The sequence below is a fragment of the Esox lucius genome, chromosome 4 (assembly GCF_011004845.1).
Source record: "Esox lucius isolate fEsoLuc1 chromosome 4, fEsoLuc1.pri, whole genome shotgun sequence".
NCBI classification, from domain to species: Eukaryota; Metazoa; Chordata; class Actinopteri; order Esociformes; family Esocidae; genus Esox; species Esox lucius.
In genome coordinates this window covers 34,679,693-34,702,350 of record NC_047572.1, presented here as the reverse complement: position 1 = coordinate 34,702,350, position 22,658 = coordinate 34,679,693, and the positions used below count along the sequence as shown (strand labels likewise).

The window sequence follows — 22,658 nt, the reverse complement described above, 5'->3', positions numbered from 1 at the left end:
TTTCAAAAATCTTAGAAAAATGTGTTTCCCAACAACTGAATGCCTTCCTAAAGACAAATAACATTTATGAAATACTCCAGTCCGGTTTCAGATCCCATCATAGTACTGAGACTGCACTCGTGAAGGTAACAAATTAACTTCTAATGGCCTCGGACAAAGGTTCCGCATCCGTCCTGTTGCTTCTTGATGTTAGTGCTGCTTTTGACACTATTGATCACTTCCTTCTCTTAGAGAGACTGGAAACCCATATTGGGCTACGTGGACGTGTTCTAGCCTGGTTTAAATCTTATTTATCTGTTAGTGTGGATTAGTGTGGATGGCATATCCTCTGACAAGTCAAAGGTATGCTTTGGTGTTCCACAAGGCTCGGTTCTGGGCCCATTATTGTTCTCATTATATATGCTCCCTCTGGGCGATGTAATCCGAAATCATAATGTAAATAAGGTAAACTTTCACTGTTACGCTGATGACACAGTTATATATTTCAATGAACCATGGAGAAGCCCCTAAATTAGCTACTTTGGGAGCATGCGTTTCAGATATTAGGAAGTGGATGACAGATAATTTCTTTCTCTTAAACTCAAGGAAAACAGAAATGCTCGTTTTTGGACCCAAGAAACAAATAGCGTTGTTAGCAGATCTCACTGTGAACCTCGATGGCTGCATGGTCGTATCCCAAAAAACTGTAAGAAACCTTGGCGTTACACTTGACCCTGACCTCTCCTTTGAAGAACATATAAAATATGTCTCAAGAGTTGCTTATTTTCATCTTCGAAACATTGCAAAAATTAGAAACATTCTATTAAAAACTGATGCAGAAAAAGTTATCCATGCTTTCGTTACTTCTAGACTAGCGTACTGCAATGCTCTTTTCTCTGGTTATCCAGACAAATTAATAAATAAACTTCAATTAGTGCTGCACACGGCTAATAGAATCCTAACTAGAACAACAAAATTTGAACACATACTAGCGTCCTTATACTGGCTGCCAGTTAGGGTTAGGGCTGATTTTAAGGTTTTACTCTTAACCTATAAATCAATACATGGACTTGCTCCTACTTACCTTGCTGAAATGATCCAGCCATACATACCCACACATAACTGTGGAATGATCTGCCAATTAAGGTTAGAAATGCAAACTCAGTGCAAACTTTCAAGTGTCTACTAAAAACTCATCTCTACAGCACAGTTTATAATTAGGTGTAGCCTGGCCTGGGGGCATGAAGGTGACCAGTAGGCTTGATACTGTCCACCCTTGCTGTCTTGCCAGGTGGGCTCTCGTCGCCACTGGGATACCCTCCCTCCAATGCCTTTCGGGGGAAGAGTCACTGGCTTGTTGTTGTCTCTCTGTTGCGCACTTGTGCAATTGGGCTGTACGCTGCTGGCAATACTCGGCCCTCTTTCAGGGGCTTGCGGTTGGTGGGTGTCTCTTTGGTTGACGCCTGGCAATGTTGGTGGATTGATTTCCTGCCTGTTGGGCCCTGTCCGGGGCCTCCCCCGGGTAGGGCCACAGTGTCGCCGGACCCCCCGTCTCAGTTCCAAGGTTTTACACTGCTATATTATTGTGCTGGGGGATATGAGGAATGCACTTTCTAACTTTTCTCAGTCTCCTCCAGTTTTACATTTTAGGAGGAGATGAGGTCCTGGTCCACACCTGCGGATTACCTGGTTTGGGGGGCCCGTTGCTGTCCCTGTCCTTGTCCACCTGGTCATACTTTTGACCTAGTCTAGAATCAAATAGACTCTGGATTTAGCCCAGAGAAATGTATTTATTATTCTAATTGGACTCTTAATATCTTGCCCGGCACAGCCAGAAGAGGACTGGTCACCCCTCTGAGCCTGGGTCCTCTCTAGGTTTCTTCCTAAAATTCGGCTTTCTTAGGGAGTTTTTCCTAGCCACTGAAATCCAACACTACTGTTGTTTGCTCCTTGGGGTTTAAGGCCGGGTGTCTCTGTAAAGCACTTTGTGACAAATGCGGTTGTAAAAAGGGCTTTATAAATACATTTGATTGATAGATATATTGGTATTCAAAATGGTTGTTAGTTGCAACCCTATTCTTTTCAAGGCTGGCTGCTGCATCTGTTAAGTGGGCCATGTTTGGAATGTTGAATACCAATCACATCACAATGCTTATAGAATGAGGAGAATTAGGCAATACATATGGTATTTGTGTCAAAGTTTGGTGATCATATCAATTTCCTGCCCTATTGTAAATATGTGTGTGTTTCGCTGAGGCCTGGTCTGTGATGCTTCTCCCCCTCAGTGCTCCTGTGTGATGCAATGACTCATCTCTCCTTAGAGCCTGAAACACACATTTATATTCGCAACGCAGCGAAGCATGTAGCGTATGCAGAAACACTAACATTCTGTCTAATTGTGTCTGTCTGTCTCTATCACTGTCTGTCTCTTTCTGTCTCACCCTCCCTCTTTATTTTTGATTTCAATTTAAAGGCTCAATATGTAGAATTTCTGCTTTTTAGTATAACAAAATGTCAATTTAACTGCAATAATACTGGAATGATAGTGTTTCACAGTATTGTTTTACTTGGGTGCATTCAAAAATGCTGATTTATTGGACATCAAAAGCTGCACCAGAAAAACTGTCCCCTTCCTATATTTCATTAGCATTACGAAGCGAGATGATCATCAAAAACAAAAGTGTTTTTCCCGCTTTTTTTAACCAAAAGCATGAATAAAAACTAACTGAAATAGGGGATTTGTAGATCTCCCAGCCTCACGCGGAGGACGCGTCCACCTAGCCTCGTGCAGTGGACTTGGGTGGTCTTTCTTGATACCTAGGCCATGCTCACTTACGCTGTATACAGCTCTGGAAAAAATTTAGAGACCACTGCACATTTTCCTTTCTGAACAGAAGCGTTCAATTTGGAGTGGTCTCTTAATTTTATCCCTTCTATTCCTTACTCAAAACCTTCCATTCCAACTTTTTTGGAAAGGAAAGGAAAAGGCGCAGTGGTCTCTTAATTTTTTCTGGAGCTGTATATTCAAGGTTTTTCTCAATTTCAGGTGTATTTATGTATTTGCTGTAGGACACTGCTTTTCTTAGTGGAATTTATTGTCGAGTTAGATTTTGTAAAATCCTTATTTTAATTTTACTGAGATTCACTCTGAGTCCAATACATATTTTGCATTTACACTTTAGTCATTTAGCTGGTGCCTGTTATCCAAAGCGACTTACAGTAGTAAGTGCATACCTTTCCAACATGGTCCCCTGTAGGAATAGTACCCACAACATCTGCCGTTGCCAACTCCATGTTATAACCACTGAGCATGGAGCTGGCCGAGTTTGCACCAGATTATTTGCCAACGTTGGACATTATGATGCGACTGGGTCCTAAAGGACTTTTAGTAACCTTCATATTTTGGTCAGAGGAGGAGGGGTGGAACAGGAGACTAGTTGGTAGAGGAGGAGGAACAGGAGACTAGTTGGTAGAGGAGGAGGAACAGGAGACTAGTTGGTAGAGGAGGAGGAACAGGAGACTAGTTGGTAGAGGAGGAGGGATGGAACAGGAGACTAGTTGGTAGAGGAAGAGGAACAGGAGACTAGTTGGTAGAGGAGGAGGGATGGAACAGGAGACTAGTTGGTAGAGGAGGAGGGATGGAACAGGAGACTAGTTGGTAGAGGAGGAGGGATGGAACAGGAGACTAGTTGGTAGAGGAGGAGGGATGGAACAGGAGACTAGTTGGTAGAGGAGGAGGGATGGAACAGGAGACCAAGCATGTTACTATACACACTTTTTGAAGTTCTATACGATACCAAAGAAATTACACGTTAATAAATACCTATTTTCATACCATGGTAAAAAAGTTTAATAAATTAAGTGTATTTTTATACAATATCCATTAAAGTGACTCACATAAAAAACAATGCTCAGACTTTAGAAAAACTGACTAAAGTCAACTGCAGAGCTTGATACAGCTTCATGTCTGTGTGATAAAGTGAGCACCAATAGTCTTCATTGTTGAATAGAACCATTTCCCTGACAATCCTATCTTTATTTTAAGGGGTCATAACAGCAAATAGAGTCAAATTTGTATCATGTGATGGCAATTCAATCGATAGGAACTCTTAAATGACTAAGTACAGAGACAAAGTTCTCTTGGCAGAATTAGCAGTTTATTTGCAAATAGAGAGACGCGTCAAAAGCTTACAGAATAACCCTCTGAGGAATCTCTGAGGAACATACATAAACATTCCTTATTTATTAAGTTAAAAGTGTTTTTGTAAGTTAAGGCCCTATGTCAATAAAACACATTCCCTTTGTTCTGTCAAAACCTAGGTTTTAACCAAGGGAAATCGTGTCCTCCTCCACATAAAACCAAGGACCTTTTAAACTCTAAGGGGCACACAGCATCTGTACAGAGAACAGAAACTGATAGACAATTAATTGATAACCCAATGATCTTCCTAGACCATCCAATGATGACCATAAACACACACCAGATCCCCCTCTCCTACATACATGTATAGGACTAAGTATACATCAGTTCAAGAATTTCCATAACAATGACTGAAATGGAAAGCACTCTACAATGAGTCTGTTGCTGAGATGATATACACTCACAAAAGGATTATTAGGAACACCTGTTCAATTTCTCATTAATGCAATTATCTAATCAACCAATCACATGGCAGTTGCTTCAATGCATTTAGGTGTGTGGTCCTGGTCAAGACAATCTCCTGAACTCCAAACTGAATGTCAGAATGGGAAAGAAAGGTGATTCAAGCAATTTCGAGCATGGCATGGTTGTTGGTGCCAGCCGGGCCGGTCTGAGTATTTCACAATCTGCCCAGTTACTGGGATTTCCACGCACAACCATTTCTAGGGTTTACGAAGAATGGTGTGAAAAGGGAAAAGCATCCAGTATGCGGCAGTCCTGTGGGCGAAAATGCCTTGTTGATGCTAGAGGTCAGAGGAGAATGGGCCGACTGATTCAAGCTGATAGAAGAGCAACTTTGACTGAAATAACCACTCGTTACAACTGAGGCATGCAGCAAAGCATTTGTGAAGCCACAACACGCACAACCTTGAGGCGGATGGGCTACAACAGCAGAAGAACCCACCGGGTACCACTCATCTCCACTACAAACAGGAAAAAAGAGGCTACAATTTGCACGAGCTCACCAAAATTGGACAGTTGAAGACTGGAAGAATGTTGCCTGGTCTGATGAGTCTCGATTTCTGTTGAGACATTCAGATGGTAGAGTCAGAATTTGGCGTAAACAGAATGAGAACATGGATCCATCATGCCTTGTTACCACTGTGCAGGCTGGTGGTGGTGGTGTAATGCTGTGGGGGATGTTTTCTTGGCACACTTTAGGCCCCTTAGTGCCAATTGGGCATCGTTTAAATGCCACGGCCTACCTGAGCATTGTTTCTGACCATGTCCATCCCTTTATGAGCACCATGTACCCATCCTCTGATGGCTACTTCCAGCAGGATAATGCACCATGTCACAAAGCTCAAATCATTTCAAATTGGTTTCTTGAACAATGAGTACTGAAATGGCCCCCACAGTCACCAGATCTCAACCCAATAGAGCATCTTTGGGATGTGGTGGAACGGGAGCTTCATGCCCTGGATGTGCATCCCACAAATCTCCATCAACTGCAAGATGCTATCCTATCAATATGGGCCAACATTTCTAAAGAATGCTTTCAGCACCTTGTTGAATCAAAGCCACGTAGAATTAAGGCAGTTCTGAAGGTGAAAGGGGGTCAAACACAATATTAGTATGGTGTTCCTAATAATCCTTTAGGTGAGTGTATACTATAATGAACCCTGAACCCGTACCTCTAACCTGTGATCCCTAAAACACCATCTTGGCAATGTATACCCAGACCTTAAACAAGATCCTTTTACTCCTGATGAGACTATAATGAGACAGATACAGATTCTATAATGATACTGATAACGTTGTTAAAGACTATAATGTGACTGATACAGAGATGATACAGACTCTATAATGAGACTGATACGGCAATGATACAGACACTCTACAATGAGACCGATACAGACACTCTATAATGAGACTGATACAGACGCTCTATAATGAGACTGATACAGACGCTCTATAATGAGGCTGATACAGACGCTCTATAATGAGGCTGATACAGACGCTCTATAATGAGGCTGATACAGACGCTCTATAATGAGACTGATACAGACGCTCTATAATGAGACTGATACAGACGCTCTATAATGAGACTGATACAGACGCTCTATAATGAGACTGATACAGACGCTCTATAATGAGACTGATACAGACGCTCTATAATGAGGCTGATACAGACGCTCTATAATGAGGCTGATACAGACGCTCTATAATGAGACTGATACGGCGATGATACAGACACTATAATGAGACTGATACAGACGCTCTATAATGAGACTGATACAGACGCTCTATAATGAGACTGATACAGGCGCTCTATCATCTCTGTTTCAATCTCATATTAGAGGTGTAGCCATGATTACAAGATACTGAAACATTGACAGTGTTTGTGTATTTGACGTTCTAAGAACAGTGTCCGTTTGTTTTTAACTATTGATGTTGTTGTTTACTGTGTTTCAGGTCAATGGGCACCAGATCCTGGATGAGCCCATGGATGAGGGAGATGCTTTCACTCACTGTGTGAGTAACAGGAAATGAGACTGTGTGTGTTTCTGTGTCTGACTCTGTCTCTCTGCGTGTCTGACTTTGCGTTTCCTGTGTCTGACTCTGTGTCTGACTCTGCCTCTCTCTGTGTTTCTGTGTCTGACTCTGCCTCTGACTCTGCCTCTCTGTGTCTGACTCTGCCTCTCTGTGTCTGACTCTGCCTCTCAGTGTCTGACTCTGCCTCTCAGTGTCTGACTCTGCCTCTCTGTGTCTGACTCTGCCTCTCTGTGTCTGACTCTGCCTCTCTGTGTCTGACTCTGTCTCTCTCTGTGTCTCTGTGTCTGACTCTCTCTCTCTGTGTCTCTGTGTCTGACTCTCTCTCTCTGTGTCTGACTCTGCCTCTCTGTGTCTGACTCTGCCTCTCTGTGTCTGACTCTGTCTGACTCTGCCTTTATGGGTGTCTGTGTCTGACTCTGCGTTTCCTGTGTCTGACTCTGCGTTTCCTGTGTCTGACTCTGCGTTTCCTGTGTCTGACTCTGCGTTTCCTGTGTCTGACTCTGCCTCTCTGTGTCTGACTCTGCCTCTCTGTGTCTGACTCTGCCTCTCTATGTCTGACTCTGCCTCTCTGTGTCTGACTCTGTCTGACTCTGCCTTTCTGCGTGTCTGACTCTGCGTTTCCTGTGTCTGACTCTGCCTCTCTGCGTCTCTGTTTCTGACTCTGTGTCTGACTCTCTGTGTCTCTGTGTCTGACTCTGTGTCTGACTCTGCCTCTCTCTGTGTTTCTGTGTCTGACTTTGTGTCTACTGTGCCTCTCTGTGTCTGATTCTGTCTCTCTCTGCGTCTCTGTGTCTGACTCTGCCTTTCTCTGTGTCTGACTCTGCCTTTCTCTGTGTCTGACTCTGCCTTTCTCTGTGTCTGACTCTGCCTCTCTCTGCATCTCTGTGTCTGACTCTGTGTCTGACTCTACCTTTCTCTGAGTCTCTGTAATTGTGTTTGTGCAGTCATATGGAATAACTGTTTTATTTTTGAATTGTTGCCTTTCTGCATCTCAGAGTTTCTGTGTCTCTGTCTGCGTGCCTCTGTGTATCATTGTGTGTCTATCTGAGTCTATCCATCTGTCTTATTGTGGGTTTGTGCACATTATTTTGTGTACATGCAATACTAAATCTGTGTGTGTCTAGGATGATGATGCGTCGTATTCGGAGATCCCAATCACCCACCATGTTAAGGAGGGATGTGAGAAGGCAGACCCTCGTCACTTTGAGCTGCTGAAGGTTCTGGGACAGGGATCTTTTGGAAAGGTGGCTGCCACATGCACATGCACGCACCGAAACACATTTTAATTGACAAATTATGTCCAGAACAGTGAGTTTCCATGCAGTTTGAGGTCAGACCTGAACAGTGAGTTTCCATACTGTCTGAGGCCAGTCCAGAAACTTTTGTGTTTAAAGTTTAAAGGTCAGGTCATGGCTTTAGGGAAAAGCGGATTTCCGAGGGTGGAGAAGGAGTATGCTGAGGATCTTGCAGAGCGCGGGTCTTGGAAACCACTTATAGTTGGATTTCTATTTCTTCTGTGTGGAACTGAGTTGGTCTCCTCTTCCTCTCAGGTGTTTCTGTTGGGTGACTGACGGTTGTTTTGGTCTCTCCACTTCCTCCCCTCAGGTGTTTCTGGTCAGAAAGATCATTGGTCCCGATGCCAGCCAGTTATATGCAATGAAAGTCCTGAAGAAGGCGTCTTTGAAAGGCAAGTCCATCACCACACTAATCTGTTGACATCACTGCTGTCTGTCTGTCGTCGTTGTTGTCGCCACTGTTTGTTGTCGGTGGCGACAAAGGCGATGGATGGTGGCGACGATTGAGACGACAGCAGTCTGCCTGTTTATGACAGCAGTCTGCCTGTTTATGACAGCAGTCTGCCTGTTTATGACAGCAGTCTGCCATACTTGGCCTGTTGTTACCCCAATTGCTTTATTAAAATTATTTTCTTTCCCCTTTCTCTTTTTTTCAATGATCTGTCTGTCTCTCTACCTCTGTCTGCTGGTCTGTCTGTCTCTACTTCTCTCTCTTTGTCTTTCTGTCTGTCCGTCCCTCTACCTCTCGCTGTCTGCTGGTCTGTCTGTGTATGTTCAGTCAGGGACAGGGTTCGTACCAAGATGGAACGAGACATACTTGTGGAAGTGAACCATCCCTTCATAGTGAAGCTGCACTATGGTCAGTGGCCCAGAGTTTCTCCCTACTGAGGTGTTGGGGGTAACTGGGTGGGTGTTGAGGTGTTGGGGGTAACAGGGTGGGTGTTGAGGTGTTGGGGGTAACTGGGTGGGTGTTGGGGGTAACTGGGTGGGTGTTGGGGGTAACTGGGTGGGTGTTGGGGGTAACTGGGTGGGTGTTGAGGTGTTGGGGGTAACTGGGTGGGTGTTGAGGTGTTGGGGGTAACTGGGTGGGTGTTGAGGTGTTGGGGGTAACTGGGTGGGTGTTGAGGTGTTGGGGGTAACTGGGTGGGTGTTGAGGTGTTGGGGGTAACTGGGTGGGTGTTGGGGGTAACTGGGTGGGTGTTGGGGGTAACTGGGTGGGTGTTGAGGTGTTGGGGGTAACTGGGTGGGTGTTGAGGTGTTGGGGGTAACTGGGTGGGTGTTGGGGGTAACTGGGTGGGTGTTGGGGGTAACTGGGTGGGTGTTGGGGGTAACTGGGTGGGTGTTGGGGGTAACTGGGTGGGTGTTGAGGTGTTGGGGGTAACTGGGTGGGTGTTGAGGTGTTGGGGGTAACAGGGTGGGTGTTGAGGTGTTGGGGGTAACTGGGTGGGTGTTGAGGTTTTGGGGGTAACTGGGTGGGTGTTGGGGGTAACTGGGTGGGTGTTGAGGTTTTGGGGGTAACTGGGTGGGTGTTGAGGTGTTGGGGGTAACTGGGTGGGTGTTGAGGTGTTGGGGGTAACTGGGTGGGTTTTGGGGGTAACTGGGTGGGTGTTGAGGTTTTGGGGGTAACTGGGTGGGTGTTGAGGTTTTGGGGGTAACTGGGTGGGTGTTGGGGGTAACTGGGTGGGTGTTGGGGGTAACTGGGTGGGTGTTGAGGTGTTGGGGGTAACAGGGTGGGTGTTAACGTCTGTCCTCTCTCAGCGTTCCAGACAGAAGGGAAGCTCTATTTAATTCTGGACTTTCTCAGGGGAGGAGACGTCTTCACGCGCTTATCCAAAGAGGTGAGACACTGTTCTACCACACATACACACATGCACCTACTAGACTGTTCTACCACACACACACGCACCTACTAGACTGTTCTACCACACACACACGCACCTACTAGACTGTTCTACCACACACACGCACACACGCACCTACTAGACTGTTCTACCACACACACGCACGCACGCACCTACTAGACTGTTCTACCACACACACGCACACACGCACCTACTAGACTGTTCTACCACACACACGCACGCACGCACCTACTAGACTGTTCTACCGCACGCACGCACGCACCTACTAGACTGTTCTACCCAAGCGTGCCGCACAAGCCCTGAAAAGTGAAGCCAAAAAGTCTCGATCGCCCCCTGGTGAGTGGTCCCAGTATAGGTCATAAACCCCGCCCTCCCCATGTTATACAATGGGACGCGAGACCAACTAAACAATTAAATTACCCTTCAAATATATTTTTTCCGAAGCTGGTTTCTGTCATTTACTGTAGTTTGTATCACGCTAATGTAAATTCAAGAGTTTGTTTTTAAAATAAGTTTGTTTTTAGTTAGTTATTTAATGCTCTAAAAACGGTGGTGTGACGTCGTGATTCACAGCTGTGATTGACAGCTATCTGAGCCGAGGAGCCACTGAATCTTCAGAGGACTGAGGAGATTGGAACGTTACATTTAATCTCTAAATTTCTATAATTGATATAATTTCACACGTACGTAATGGGTTGTTCTGCAGTACATTGTGCTAACCGATCTGGCATTTCCAATCGATCTTTGAATTTTTTTCGGTAAGTTAAATTTATAAGCTATTTAATTAGTAAATAAATGTAATGGGCTAGCTAACGTTAGCTAAAAGACAACAAGCCTCGTTAATAGCCATGTTAATAGCTAGCAGGTGATCGTTAGCTAGAAGTTACCAATTATTTTTGTATTAGGCCTATTCTAAATTAAGGTTAAACATGATGTAAGTTAGGCTATAACATATCGTCTAGGTTTAACAAGCAAAGGTTGTACTGTACTTGGACTTGCGATTGATTACGGTATGCGCATTCTGTGAGGGAGAGTGAGGGCGGGGCACAGGGGTGGGGCCGTTGATTTCGCGGCTTTACGGCTTTACTTCCTTCTCGCTACTGCGCATAACTACTGCGCAGAACTGGTCCCAAGATCGCTATCTGCGCAGACGCAAGTCCAAGATGTCAGCGCCGTATCAGGACACTGGTGGCTTCATTTTTCACCAATGGAAAAGAGCGAAAGGGCGTCGTCCATTATTTATACAGTCTATGGTTCTACCACACATACACGCACGCAAACACACACACACACCTACTAGACTGTTCTACCACACACACACACACAAACACACACACACCTACTAGACTGTTCTAACACCCACACACACACACACACCTACTAGACTGTTCTAACACCCACACACACACACACACACACACCTACTAGACTGTACTACCACACACGCACCTATTAGACTTTTCTATAGTGATTCAAATCCTGTAGATATTTTAATATGGACATTCATCCCAGATTATCTGACCTTTTAATTGTAGTTAATTGATTTACAGTTATACTGTATGCTGTTGTGTTAACTAGACTGAATATACACTACCATTTAAAAGTTTGGGCTCACTTAGTAATGTCCTTGTTTTCGAAAGGAAAGCATTTTCTGTCAGTTAAAATAACATCAGATTGAACAGAAATACAGTGTAGACATTGTTAATGTTGGAAATGACTATTGTAGCTGGAAACAGCTGATTTTGAATGGAATATCTACATAATCTATACGTCGATCAGCATCCATCTGTCCTGTGTTCCAATGGCATGTTGTTTGCTAATCTTAGTTTATCATTTGACAAAGCTATGTGTTCTCTTGAAAACCTGTTTGCAATTATGTTACCACCACTGAGAACTATTGTGCTGATTAAAGAAGCAATAAAACTGGCCTTCTTTAGACCAGTTGTGAGAAAAACTGGCCTTTCATACGAGAAATTGCTAATGGGAGTATTGCACGTCGTTGTACGAAATCTTCAGTTTCTTGGCAGTTTTTTGCATGAAGTAGCCTGAATTTCTCATAACAAGAATAGACTGATGAGTTCCAGAAGAAATGTTTTGGTTTTTGGCCATTTTGAGTCTGTAATCGAACCCACAAACGCTGATGCTGGAGATACTGAACTTGTCTGAAGAAGGCCAGTTTAATTGCTTTCTAATGTTTAATGGGTTTTCTAATGGTCAGTTTGCTTTTTAAAATGAAAAACTTGGATTAGCGAACGCAACATGCCATTGGAACACCGGAGTGATGGTTGCTGATGGGCCTTTATACGCCTATCTAGATATTCTATTGAAAATCTGCCATTTCCAGCTGCATGTCATTTACAACATTAACAATGACTACACTGTATTTCTAATCAATTTTATTTTATTTAAATGGGCATAAAATCTGCTTTTCCAAAACCAGGACATTTCTAATTGATCCCAAACTTTTGAACGGTAATGTATATATTTACATAATAGGAGTGAATATTTTAACGATATACCTGCCAACCAGTAAGCATTTTGTGTTGCATCCTGGTAACTCGCCGAGGGGGGAACCAAGCGCAGTTGATTTAGAGTGAACGTGCTGTGTTCCCCTGATCTCAATGTTATGAATTCAGTGGTTGAATTTTTGCTTCCCAGATTCAAAATTATTGAGATATTCCGTGTCGTTAGGAACTTTAGAAAGTGTTCATTGAAATACAGTTCATGTTGGCGCTGATATCTGTATAACACACACACATATTTGTCTATCCTTGTGTTGACCAAAAAAAATAAAAATCTCCGATATCCAATTCTTCAATGTCTACTTTACGTAAAAAACTATAACAGGTTGCCTGAAAACATTTTCAGGTTTAAATTTTTTTGTGAGAACACATGCTGCTGTTTATTATCTATGCAGTTTTCTGGGACCTATTCACTGCACCAAAGTTTTCGATTAGATGGACTAATTTCAAGATTTGCATCAGTAATAAATATTTTTATAATGAATACTAGCTAGCTAGATAACCTCTACAGATGCAAACAGCTTGCTTAGCTTTTAGTACCCCATATTTATCTTTGTGGGCTACATTGGTTAGCAGCATCCCTAAAAAAAAAAAATCTTACAGAGTTGGACCAACTGGCTCTATTTGTTAACTACCATTGCTGACGTTAGCTACCATTGCTGACGTTATCTAGAATTAGGTGATATTTACAAATCTTCACAAATACTGCTCAGTGATACAGAAAAACACCTCAACTTTGTGAGCTACACTGTTGACAGCATCCCTATTTTTAATATGTGAAGTTTGGCTAGTTTGTTCAGCTATGTTAAAACATGCAATTGTTAAAGTGATATATAGCTACATAACATTTCAATGTACTGAAGTACTTGTCAAAGTATTCTTCAGGGTTGGCAGGTCATTAGTGTGTTTAGTAATACTATATAACTAATGTACAATGTTTTTTGTAAATTCTAATGTTGTGACTCTTCCATCCGATGACAGAACAGACAGTAAATGTGTCCAGCTCTCACTAGGTTATGTTTACAGAGGAAGATGTCAAGTTCTACCTAGCAGAGCTGGCTCTAGCCCTGGACCACCTGCATCACCTCGGCATCGTTTACAGAGACCTCAAACCAGAGAAGTATGTACCCTGAACTTTGATCTTTGAACACTGTTCTCCTACCTTGAACCCATGATCCCGAGAACACCATCTTGGCAAAGTTTCCCCTGAATTTAAACAAGATACATGTACTCCTAACTTTACCCCTAACACCACTCTCTATAATGACACTGATACAGAGATGATACAGACTCTCTATAATGACACTGATACAGAGATGTGACAGACTCTCTATAATGACACTGATACAGAGATGTGACAGACTCTGTATAATGACACTGATACAGAGATGTGACAGACTCTCTATAATGACACTGATACAGAGATGATACAGACTGATAAAGACTCTATAATGAGACTGATAATAGAAATATATGCAAACTTTTTGTCATTGTGAAAAGGTTTTCAACTCATTAATTAATTGTTATAAACTTGATAAACTATCAGTAAGTAAGGTGTTTGAAGCAGACCATCCTGATAGTGTCACTCCCTGATTAGTTTCACCTGTCTCACTATTGTCTCCACCCCCCCACCAGGTGTGTCCTGTTTCCCCGTTACATCTTGTCTATTTATGCCTGTTTTTTTTGTTCGCCCACTGCCAGATCGTATTGTCTTTTCATGCGTTTCCAGCATTTCCTCCTGAGTTACCTGTTTCCTGTTACCCATTCTCTGCTCAGCCTTCCCAGTTACCGAACCCCTTCTGTTCCTGACCCCAAGCCTGCCTGCCCCCTGTGCTTCTGCCTTGTGGACCACCTCGTTACCACCTTTGCCTGCCCCCAACCTCGAACCAGACAATTCCTCTGTACCTGTAGTGTTCCGATTTGTTTTCTGACCTCTGGGCACAACATCTCCTCTCTGTCCGCGCTTGGTTCCCCCCCGGCCTTGTCAGTAGGATGTTTCGCTGCTCAGCGTCACTGAGTTGAACTGGTGCAACACTGGTGCTGCGTGTTCTGTTCTCAGATATTGGTTAAAATTTGGAAATGTGACACGTTCAACATGCTCAGTTCATTGGTTGATTTGTGCAAATCAAAGCCCTCGTGGTGATCTCCACTCTTAAAACCGTACCACTGCAGATTGTGATTTACAAGTACAAATCATTTTGTCGCAGGTCAAGTTAAATTTTAGTGACAACTTGTGCATGTGTGTTTTACATTGGCAAGTGTAATGAGTTGTATGATTCCAAATATCAAGTTATTTACAAGTATGCAAAACTTTTTTTTTGCAATGACAAAATTAATTACACATTTGCAAGTATGCTAAGCTTATTTACAACTGCAAAACTAATTTCAAGTTTGCAAATCTTTTTCACAAGTTTGCAAGTCTTTTTACATTTACACAACTCATGTCAGGGTTTTAACATCATAAACATTATTCTCAGAGGGATAATTGATGTATTTTTCTACTATAGCCACTAATAATATTTTCTCTGTTTTCAGCATTTTATTAGATGAAGCTGGACATATCAAACTAACAGGTAAGACCTGCACACTGTAAGACTGTATGTGATTGGTCATGTATGACTGTGGTTGAGTGTGTCTGTGTTCAACACGTAGACTTTGGGCTGAGTAAGGAGTCAGTGGACGTGGATAAGAAGGCCTACTCCTTCTGTGGGACGGTGGAGTACATGGCTCCCGAAGTGGTCAATAGGAGAGGTCACACCCAGAGTGCTGACTGGTGGAGCCTTGGAGTACTAATGGTACACACACATACACACAGACACACACACACACATATCTGTAGCTGTCCGTCTGTTTCTGACCTGTCCTCTGTTTCCCGGCTTTTCCAGTTTGAAATGCTGACCGGGACATTACCATTCCAGGGGAAAGACCGCAACGAGACCATGAACATGATCCTTAAGTAAGTTAACCGCTCACACACACACACACACACACACACACACACACACACACACACACAGAGACCACAACGTGACAATGAACGTGATCGTTAAGTATGGAGACAACTCCAGTTGACAGAGATGGGACTGGAGGACAGTGGTACTGGAGGACTGTGGGACTATGATCTGGGTGCTGTTGGACTGTGGTACTATGATAATGAGGGGCTATGGTGCTGTGGGACTACTTTTCTGTGGGATGGTTGGGTTATGGGACTGTGTGCTCATTAATGCTCTGGTACAGTGGTATTGACTCTTAGACTATGTGGCTGTGGGCCCATTAGTGGTGTGGTACTCTGAGACTGTGGTACTGTGGGACTATGGTATCTTTGGTCTGATGGACTGTGGGGCTACGGTACTGGTGGACTGTGAGGCTACGGTACTGGAGGACTGTGGGGCTACGGTACTGGAGGACTGTGGGGCTACGGTACTGGAGGACTGTGGGGCTACGGTACTGGTGGACTGTGGGGCTAGGGTACTAGTGGACTGTGGGGCTAGGGTACTGGAGGACTGTGGGGCTAGGGTACTGGAGGACTGTGGGGCTAGGGTACTGGTGGACTGTGGGGCTAGGGTACTGGTGGACTGTGGGGCTAGGGTACTGGTGGACTGTGGGGCTACGGTTCTGGTGGACTGTGGGGCTAGGGTACTGGTGAACTGTGGGGCTAGGGTACTGGAGGACTGTGGGGCTAGGGTACTGGTGGACTGTGGGGCTAGGGTACTGGTGGACTGTGGGGCTAGGGTACTGGTGGACTGTGGGGCTAGGGTACTGGTGGACTGTGGGGCTAGGGTACTGGTGGACTGTGGGGCTAGGGTACTGGTGGACTGCGGGGCTACGGTACTGGTGGACTGCGGGGCTACGGTACTGGTGGACTGCGGGGCTACGGTACTGGTGGACTGCGGGGCTACGGTACTGGTGGACTGCGGGGCTACGGTACTGGTGGACTGCGGGGCTACGGTACTGGTGGACTGCGGGGCTACGGTACTGGTGGACTGCGGGGCTACGGTACTGGTGGACTGTGGGGCTAGGGTACTGTGGGGCTATGGTACTGGTGGACTGTGGGGCTGGGACAGTGAAAGTGTTTTGGTATTCTTTACTCTTCCCCACTAACTCTGTCTCCCCCCTCTGCCCCCCCCTTCCCCCACCTGTCCTCAGAGCTAAGTTAGGAATGCCTCAGTTTCTGAGTCTAGACGCCCAGTCTCTCCTGAGAATGCTTTTCAAACGCAACCCTGCCAACCGCCTGGGTAAGAGCAGACAGTGGGTGTGTCCTCTGGATGGGTGTGTCCAGTGGGTGGGTTGGACGTGTTTTCTATTAAGTGGTGTGTGATTGTGTTTAGGTGCAGGGGCTGATGGGGTGGAGGAGATTAAACGACACACCTTCTTCTCAACTATTGACTGGAACGTAAGTCTCACTCACACCTACATGTGTCTCTCTGTCTCCATCTGTGTCTCTGTCTCCATTTGTATCTCCAACTGTCTGTTTCTGTCTCCATCTGTGTCTCCATCTGTCTCTCTCTCTATCTGTGTCTCTGTCTCCATCTGTATCTCCAACTGTCTGTTTCTGTCTCCATTTGTATCTCCATTTGTATCTCCATTTGTATCTCCATTTGTATCTCCATTTGTATCTCCATTTGTATCTCCATCTGTATCTCCATCTGTATCTCCATCTGTATCTCCATCTGTATCTCCATTTGTATCTCCATTTGTATCTCCATCTGTTTCTCCATCTGTTTCTCCATCTGTTTCTCCATCTGTGTCTCCATCTGTGTCTCGGTCTCCATCTGTCTCTGTTTCTCCATCTGTCTCTGTTTCTCCATCTGTCTCTGTTTCTCCATCTGTCTCTGTCTGTGTCTCTGTGTCTCTGTCTGTGTCTCTGTGTCTCTGTCTGTGTCTCTGTGTCTCTGTCTGTCTCCATCTGTCTGTTTCTGTCTTTTTGTCTCCATCTGTCTCCATCTGTCTCTCGGTCTCCATCTGTCTCCATCTGTCTCTCCATCTGTCTCTCGGTCTCCATCTGTCTCTCCATCTGTCTCTCGTTCTCCATCTGTCTCTCCATCTGTCTCTCGTTCTCCATCTGTCTCTCCATCTGTCTTTCTGTTTCTCCATCTGTCTTTCTGTCTCCATCTATATTTCCGTCTGTCTCCATCTGTCTCTCGGTACCATCTGTATCTCCATCTGTCTTTCTGTCTCCATCTGTATCTCCATCTGTCTCTGTTTCTCCATCTGTCTTTTTCTGTCTCCATCTATATCTCTGTCTGTCTCCATCTATATCTCTGTCTTTGTCTCCATCTATATCTCTGTCTTTGTCTCCATCTGTCTTTCTGTCTTTGTCTCCATCTGTCTCCTTCTGTCTTTGTCTCCATCTGTCTCCATCTGTCTTTGTCTCCATCTGTCTTTGTCTCCATCTGTCTTTCTGTCTTTGTCTCCATCTGTCTTTCTGTCTTTGTCTCCATCTGTCTTTCTGTCTTTGTCTCCATCTGTCTTTGTCTCCATCTGTCTTTGTCTCCATCTGTCTTTGTCTCCATCTGTCTTTCTGTCTTTGTCTCCATCTGTCTTTCTGTCTTTGTCTCCATCTGTCTTTGTCTCCATCTGTCTTTCTGTCTTTGTCTCCATCTGTCTTTGTCTCCATCTGTCTTTGTCTCCATCTGTCTCCATCTGTCTTTCTGTCTCCATCTGTCTCCATCTGTCTTTCTGTCTCCATCTATATCTCCGTCTGTTTCCATCTATATCTGTCTTTCTGTCTCCATTTTCATCTGTCTCCATCTGTTTCCATTTGTCCCTCCATCTGTCTTTCTGTCTCCATCTTCATCTGTCTCCATCTTTCTCTGTCGTCATGTGTCTGTTTCTCTCTCTCTGTGTCTCTGTTTATCTATCTCCTTCCTAATGGAATAACACAGATCTCATCCTCCTCTCTGGTTAAGAACTTGGTTCAGGGTTTCGGTCTACAGGTCAGACATTAACGATATGTCTGGTTCATCTGTAGAAGTTGTTCAGGCGGGAGCTGCAACCTCCATTCAAACCCGCCGCAGGAAAACCTGACGACACCTTCTGCTTCGACCCCGAGTTTACTGCTAAAACACCGAAAGGTAACACACTAAAACACACTGACAACCACATATCAACTCTGAATAAAAAATTATTCTGGAACAAAATGAAATGTTTCTTATTCTTAACACCAAAACACGCAAATTCAAACCTAAACCTAACACTCTTCCAAAGAGTTGGGATTAAGTGTTTTCCTGGTGTTATTATACTCATCAGAAAGTTGTGTTCTGTACTACACTTACAGTATACACACACACAAATGCTTATTTTTGACGGACCGCGTAAGCGAAGCTAGCTAAGATCAGCAGGTGTCTCTTACGGACTGACTGACTACCCATTGTTAAATAGCTTAGTGGTTAGAGACGCAGGCTCTGGAACAACAGGTCCTGCATTCGCCTCCCTTAACATTCAGAACGCATATCCCACTGCTAAAATAACGTGAATGAAGCTTCGAATAGCCATCACTTGTTATCATCACCTTTATTGAGGAAAAAGTCATACAGTCCATAGATACTATTTGTGGTGGAGGTAAACTTAATAAGAAACGTTACTCAGTTTAACACTAGTTAATGGTGTCTAACAAAATATTCAAACTTGGCGTGATGTTAATGAGTGAAAATTATATAATGTGAAGAGGCTATACTAATGCCCGGCATGTGTGCAGTTCTGTGGCGTAGTGGTTAACTGTGATGGTAATTCCATGTATTGACACTCGGAGTAAGGGACACAGAAACAAAGTTCTCTTTGTACATTATTTTATTAATTATTATGCACAGAGACTATTATGAGAGACGCGTCAACCGCTTACACAAACATAATCGTCTGAGGAGCCTCTAACTCAATATAGCTCATTCAACCATATATATCACATAAGAAAAAGGGGTGTGGTAAGATGCTGCCATCTGTCTCATGTCAATCAAACACATTCCCTTTGTTCTATCACACAAGTCAAATGCTATCTTCCCCCACCTTATCCTTCCTGCCATAATGTTTACTGTAATGTTTACCCAAAGGGGCCAACTGACCTTACTCCCCCCAAGGACCACGTTCCTGAGGAACAAAAGACTGATACCCTTCTTCTAGGCAGGAGGACATGGCCCAAATACCTGTTAATCCTCTGATATTATGAAGACATGTGTGTCACAATCAAAGTAAAGATCTACATATCAGCCAAATGGAAAGACAGACATTTCTCAAATGTACCTTAGTTCAAAATTACCATAACATTAACGACAATGCCTTTCACAAGGGTTTGATTCTTGAGAGGGCATCCATGATTTTCCAATTTTATTGCAGGCCGGCTGAACTAGGCTTGCCTGGTTTCTTGTTTTTTAAAGCCTATACTATAATAATTTTTAAATGGCATCTCTTTATTTTGCTATGCCCTCTAGTGGCTAATTGTATTATTGCTGCGCTTGTGTGTGTAGTGGCCATGTTTTTGTAGTGTGTGTGTGTGTGTGTGTGTGTGTGTGGGTGTAGTGGTCGTGTGTGTGTGTGGGTGGTTGCGTGTAGTGTGGGTGGTTGCGTGTAGTGTGGGTGGTTGCGTGTGTAGTGGGCGCGTGTGTGTGTAGTGGGAGTTTGTTTGTAGTGGGCGGGTGAGCGTTTGTGTTTAGTGGGCGCTTGTGTGTAGTGGGCGTTTGTGTGTAGTGGGCGTTTGTGTGTAGTGGGCGGGTGAGCGTTTGTGTTTAGTGGGCGCTTGTGTGTAGTGGGCGCTTGTGTGTAGTGGGCGGGTGGGCGCTTGTGTATAGTGGGCGATTGTGTGTAATGGGCGTTTGTGTGTAGTGGGCGGGTGGGCGTTTGTGTGTAGTGGGCGCTTGTGTGCAGTGGGCGTTTGTGTGCAGTGGGCGTGTGTGTGCAGTGGGCGGGTGGGCGCTTGTGTGCAGTGGGCGCTTGTGTGCAGTGGGCGCTTGTGTGCAGTGGGCGCTTGTGTGTAGTGGGCGCTTGTGTGTAGTGGGCGGGTGGGCGTTTGTGTGTAGTGGGCGCTTGTGTGTGCGTGTGTGTGCAGTGGGCGCGTCTGTCTGTGTATAGTGGCCGTGTGTGTGTGTGGCGCCCCTATCAGGCAAGTTGGTCTGAAATCTACTGGCCCGAACTGAATAAAAATAAAAACAACATATTATATATTGGTAAAATACAATTATATGATGTAAATATCATATCATCAGAATATTGATACCATAGATTTGCATGTGATATGAGACCTGAGCAATTGCTGTTTATATAAGTATGATGCAAGGCTCATCATTACTTTTTAATAAATGTTAATCAAAATATTACATACTACAAATATCATTATTATCTTTTCATGAAGATGCTTGTTTATTTGATGTGACATAAAAGTATGAAAGTAAAATAAAATAACTTATGTATTTATTAACTCAACCATTTCTTTCCTTTCCCAAAAAGTTTAAAAGGAAAGTTTTGAGTGAGGAACAGAAGCGTTCAATTTGGAGTGGTCTCTGAATTTTAACCCTTTTGTTCCTCACTCAAAACCTTCCTTTTCAACATTTTTGGAAAGAAAAAGGTGCACTTGTCTCTTAATTTTTTCTGGAGCTGTATATAACGTCACCAATATCTTTTCTATGCTGAATCTAAAGACTAGATACTGACAGCTCTAATGCAAAAATGTGTGTGTGTGTGTGTGTGTGTGTGTGTTTAGACTCCCCAGGTATTCCTCCCAGTGCAAACGCCCATCAACTGTTCAAAGGGTTCAGCTTCGTTGCTCCAGCCTCTCTGGAAGATACCAAGGTCTCCCCTCTACTCAGCATACTACCTGTTGTACAGGTACACACACTCCCTCTACTCAGCATGCTGTCTGTTGTACAGGTACACACACTCCCTCTACTCAGCATGCTGTCTGTTGTACAGGTACACACACTCCCTCTACTCAGCATGCTGTCTGTTGTACAGGTACACACACTCCCTCTACTCAGCATGCTGTCTGTTGTACAGGTACACACACTCCCTCTACTCAGCATGCTGTCTGTTGTACAGGTACACACACTCCCTCTACTCAGCATGCTGTCTGTTGTACAGGTACACACACTCCCTCTACTCAGCATGCTGTCTGTTGTACAGGTACACACACTCCCTCTACTCAGCATGCTGTCTGTTGTACAGGTACACACACTCCCTCTACTCAGCATGCTGTCTGTTGTACAGGTACACACACTCCTTAATTCTCCCTGCAAACGTGTGTGTGTGTGTGTGTGTGTGTGTGTGTGTGTAGATGCATGGTGGATCGTCCCAGTTCTCAGATCAGTATGAGCTCCATGAGGACATTGGCGTTGGATCGTATTCTATCTGTAAACGTTGCGTTCACAGAGTTTCAACGGTGGACTATGCTGTCAAGGTAGATACCCATGAATAATGACTTGACTTAACCAGAAGAGTCTTTCCACTCTCCTTGGGTGTCTACTATGTATGCAATATGAGTCTATCCTCCCCCCTTTAACGCCCTATGAAGTCTGAACAACGAAATCCAGACAAAATTCAACAACATGAAACCATATGTTTGTTTGTATTTGTGTATGTATATGTGGTGATGTTTGTTTGTTTGTTTGTATTTGTGTACGTATATGTGGTGATGTATGTTTGTTTGTTTGTTTGTATTTGTGTATGTATATGTGGTGATGTTTGTTTGTTTGTTTGTATTTGTGTATGTATATGTGGTGATGTTTGTTTGTATTTGTGTATGTATATGTGGTGATTGTTTGTTTGTTTGTTTGTATTTGTGTATGTATATGTGGTGATGTTTGTTTGTATTTGTGTATGTATATGTGGTGATGTTTGTTTGTTTGTTTGTTTGTATTTGTGTATGTATATGTGGTGATGTTTGTTTGTATTTGTGTATGTATATGTGGTGATGTTTGTTTGTTTGTTTGTATTTGTGTATGTATATGTGGTGATGTTTGTTTGTATTTGTGTATGTATATGTGGTGATGTTTGTTTGTTTGTATTTGTGTATGTATATGTGGTGATGTTTGTTTGTATTTGTGTATGTATATGTGGTGATGTTTGTTTGTATTTGTGTATGTATATGTGGTGATGTTTGTTTGCAGCCAGATTCAATCTGTTCATGACTACTGTATCTATAGCCAACATTTTTGCATCAATGTAGAGCTTTACATTAGCCCCAAAATCCATACTCTAGCTTGCTGCGGCACATACAGTGTCGGTCACATAAGGTGTTGGTGAGTCCGTACCCAATCACATAAGGTGTTGGTGAGTCCGTACCCAATCACATAAGGTGTTGGTGAGTCCGTACCCAATC

At 43.8% G+C, this 22,658-nt stretch overlaps 1 protein-coding gene across 7 annotated transcripts in view; it reads left to right on the top strand.

Moving 5' to 3' along the window:
• rps6kal (ribosomal protein S6 kinase a, like) overlaps positions 1-22,658 on the top strand; it is a 49,554-nt gene that overhangs the window by 5,619 nt on the left and 21,277 nt on the right. For 2 of the 7 annotated variants that reach the window (XM_034291771.1, XM_034291767.1), the window contains exons 2-15: positions 6,596-6,655; positions 7,801-7,920; positions 8,282-8,363; positions 8,750-8,830; positions 9,730-9,809; positions 13,369-13,475; positions 14,891-14,928; positions 15,008-15,150; positions 15,241-15,311; positions 16,502-16,590; positions 16,684-16,748; positions 18,327-18,429; positions 21,045-21,547; positions 21,615-21,737. In XM_034291771.1, the coding sequence (XP_034147662.1) occupies positions 6,596-6,655; positions 7,801-7,920; positions 8,282-8,363; positions 8,750-8,830; positions 9,730-9,809; positions 13,369-13,475; positions 14,891-14,928; positions 15,008-15,150; positions 15,241-15,311; positions 16,502-16,590; positions 16,684-16,748; positions 18,327-18,429; positions 21,045-21,547; positions 21,615-21,737 (1,665 nt within the window). Of the gene's footprint in view, positions 1-6,595; positions 6,656-7,800; positions 7,921-8,281; positions 8,364-8,749; positions 8,831-9,729; positions 9,810-13,336; positions 13,476-14,890; positions 14,929-15,007; positions 15,151-15,240; positions 15,312-16,501; positions 16,591-16,683; positions 16,749-18,326; positions 18,430-21,044; positions 21,548-21,614; positions 21,738-22,658 lie in introns of those variants that run through there. The other 5 variants (XM_034291768.1, XM_034291769.1, XM_029119347.2 and 2 more) reach the window with 5 other exon arrangements.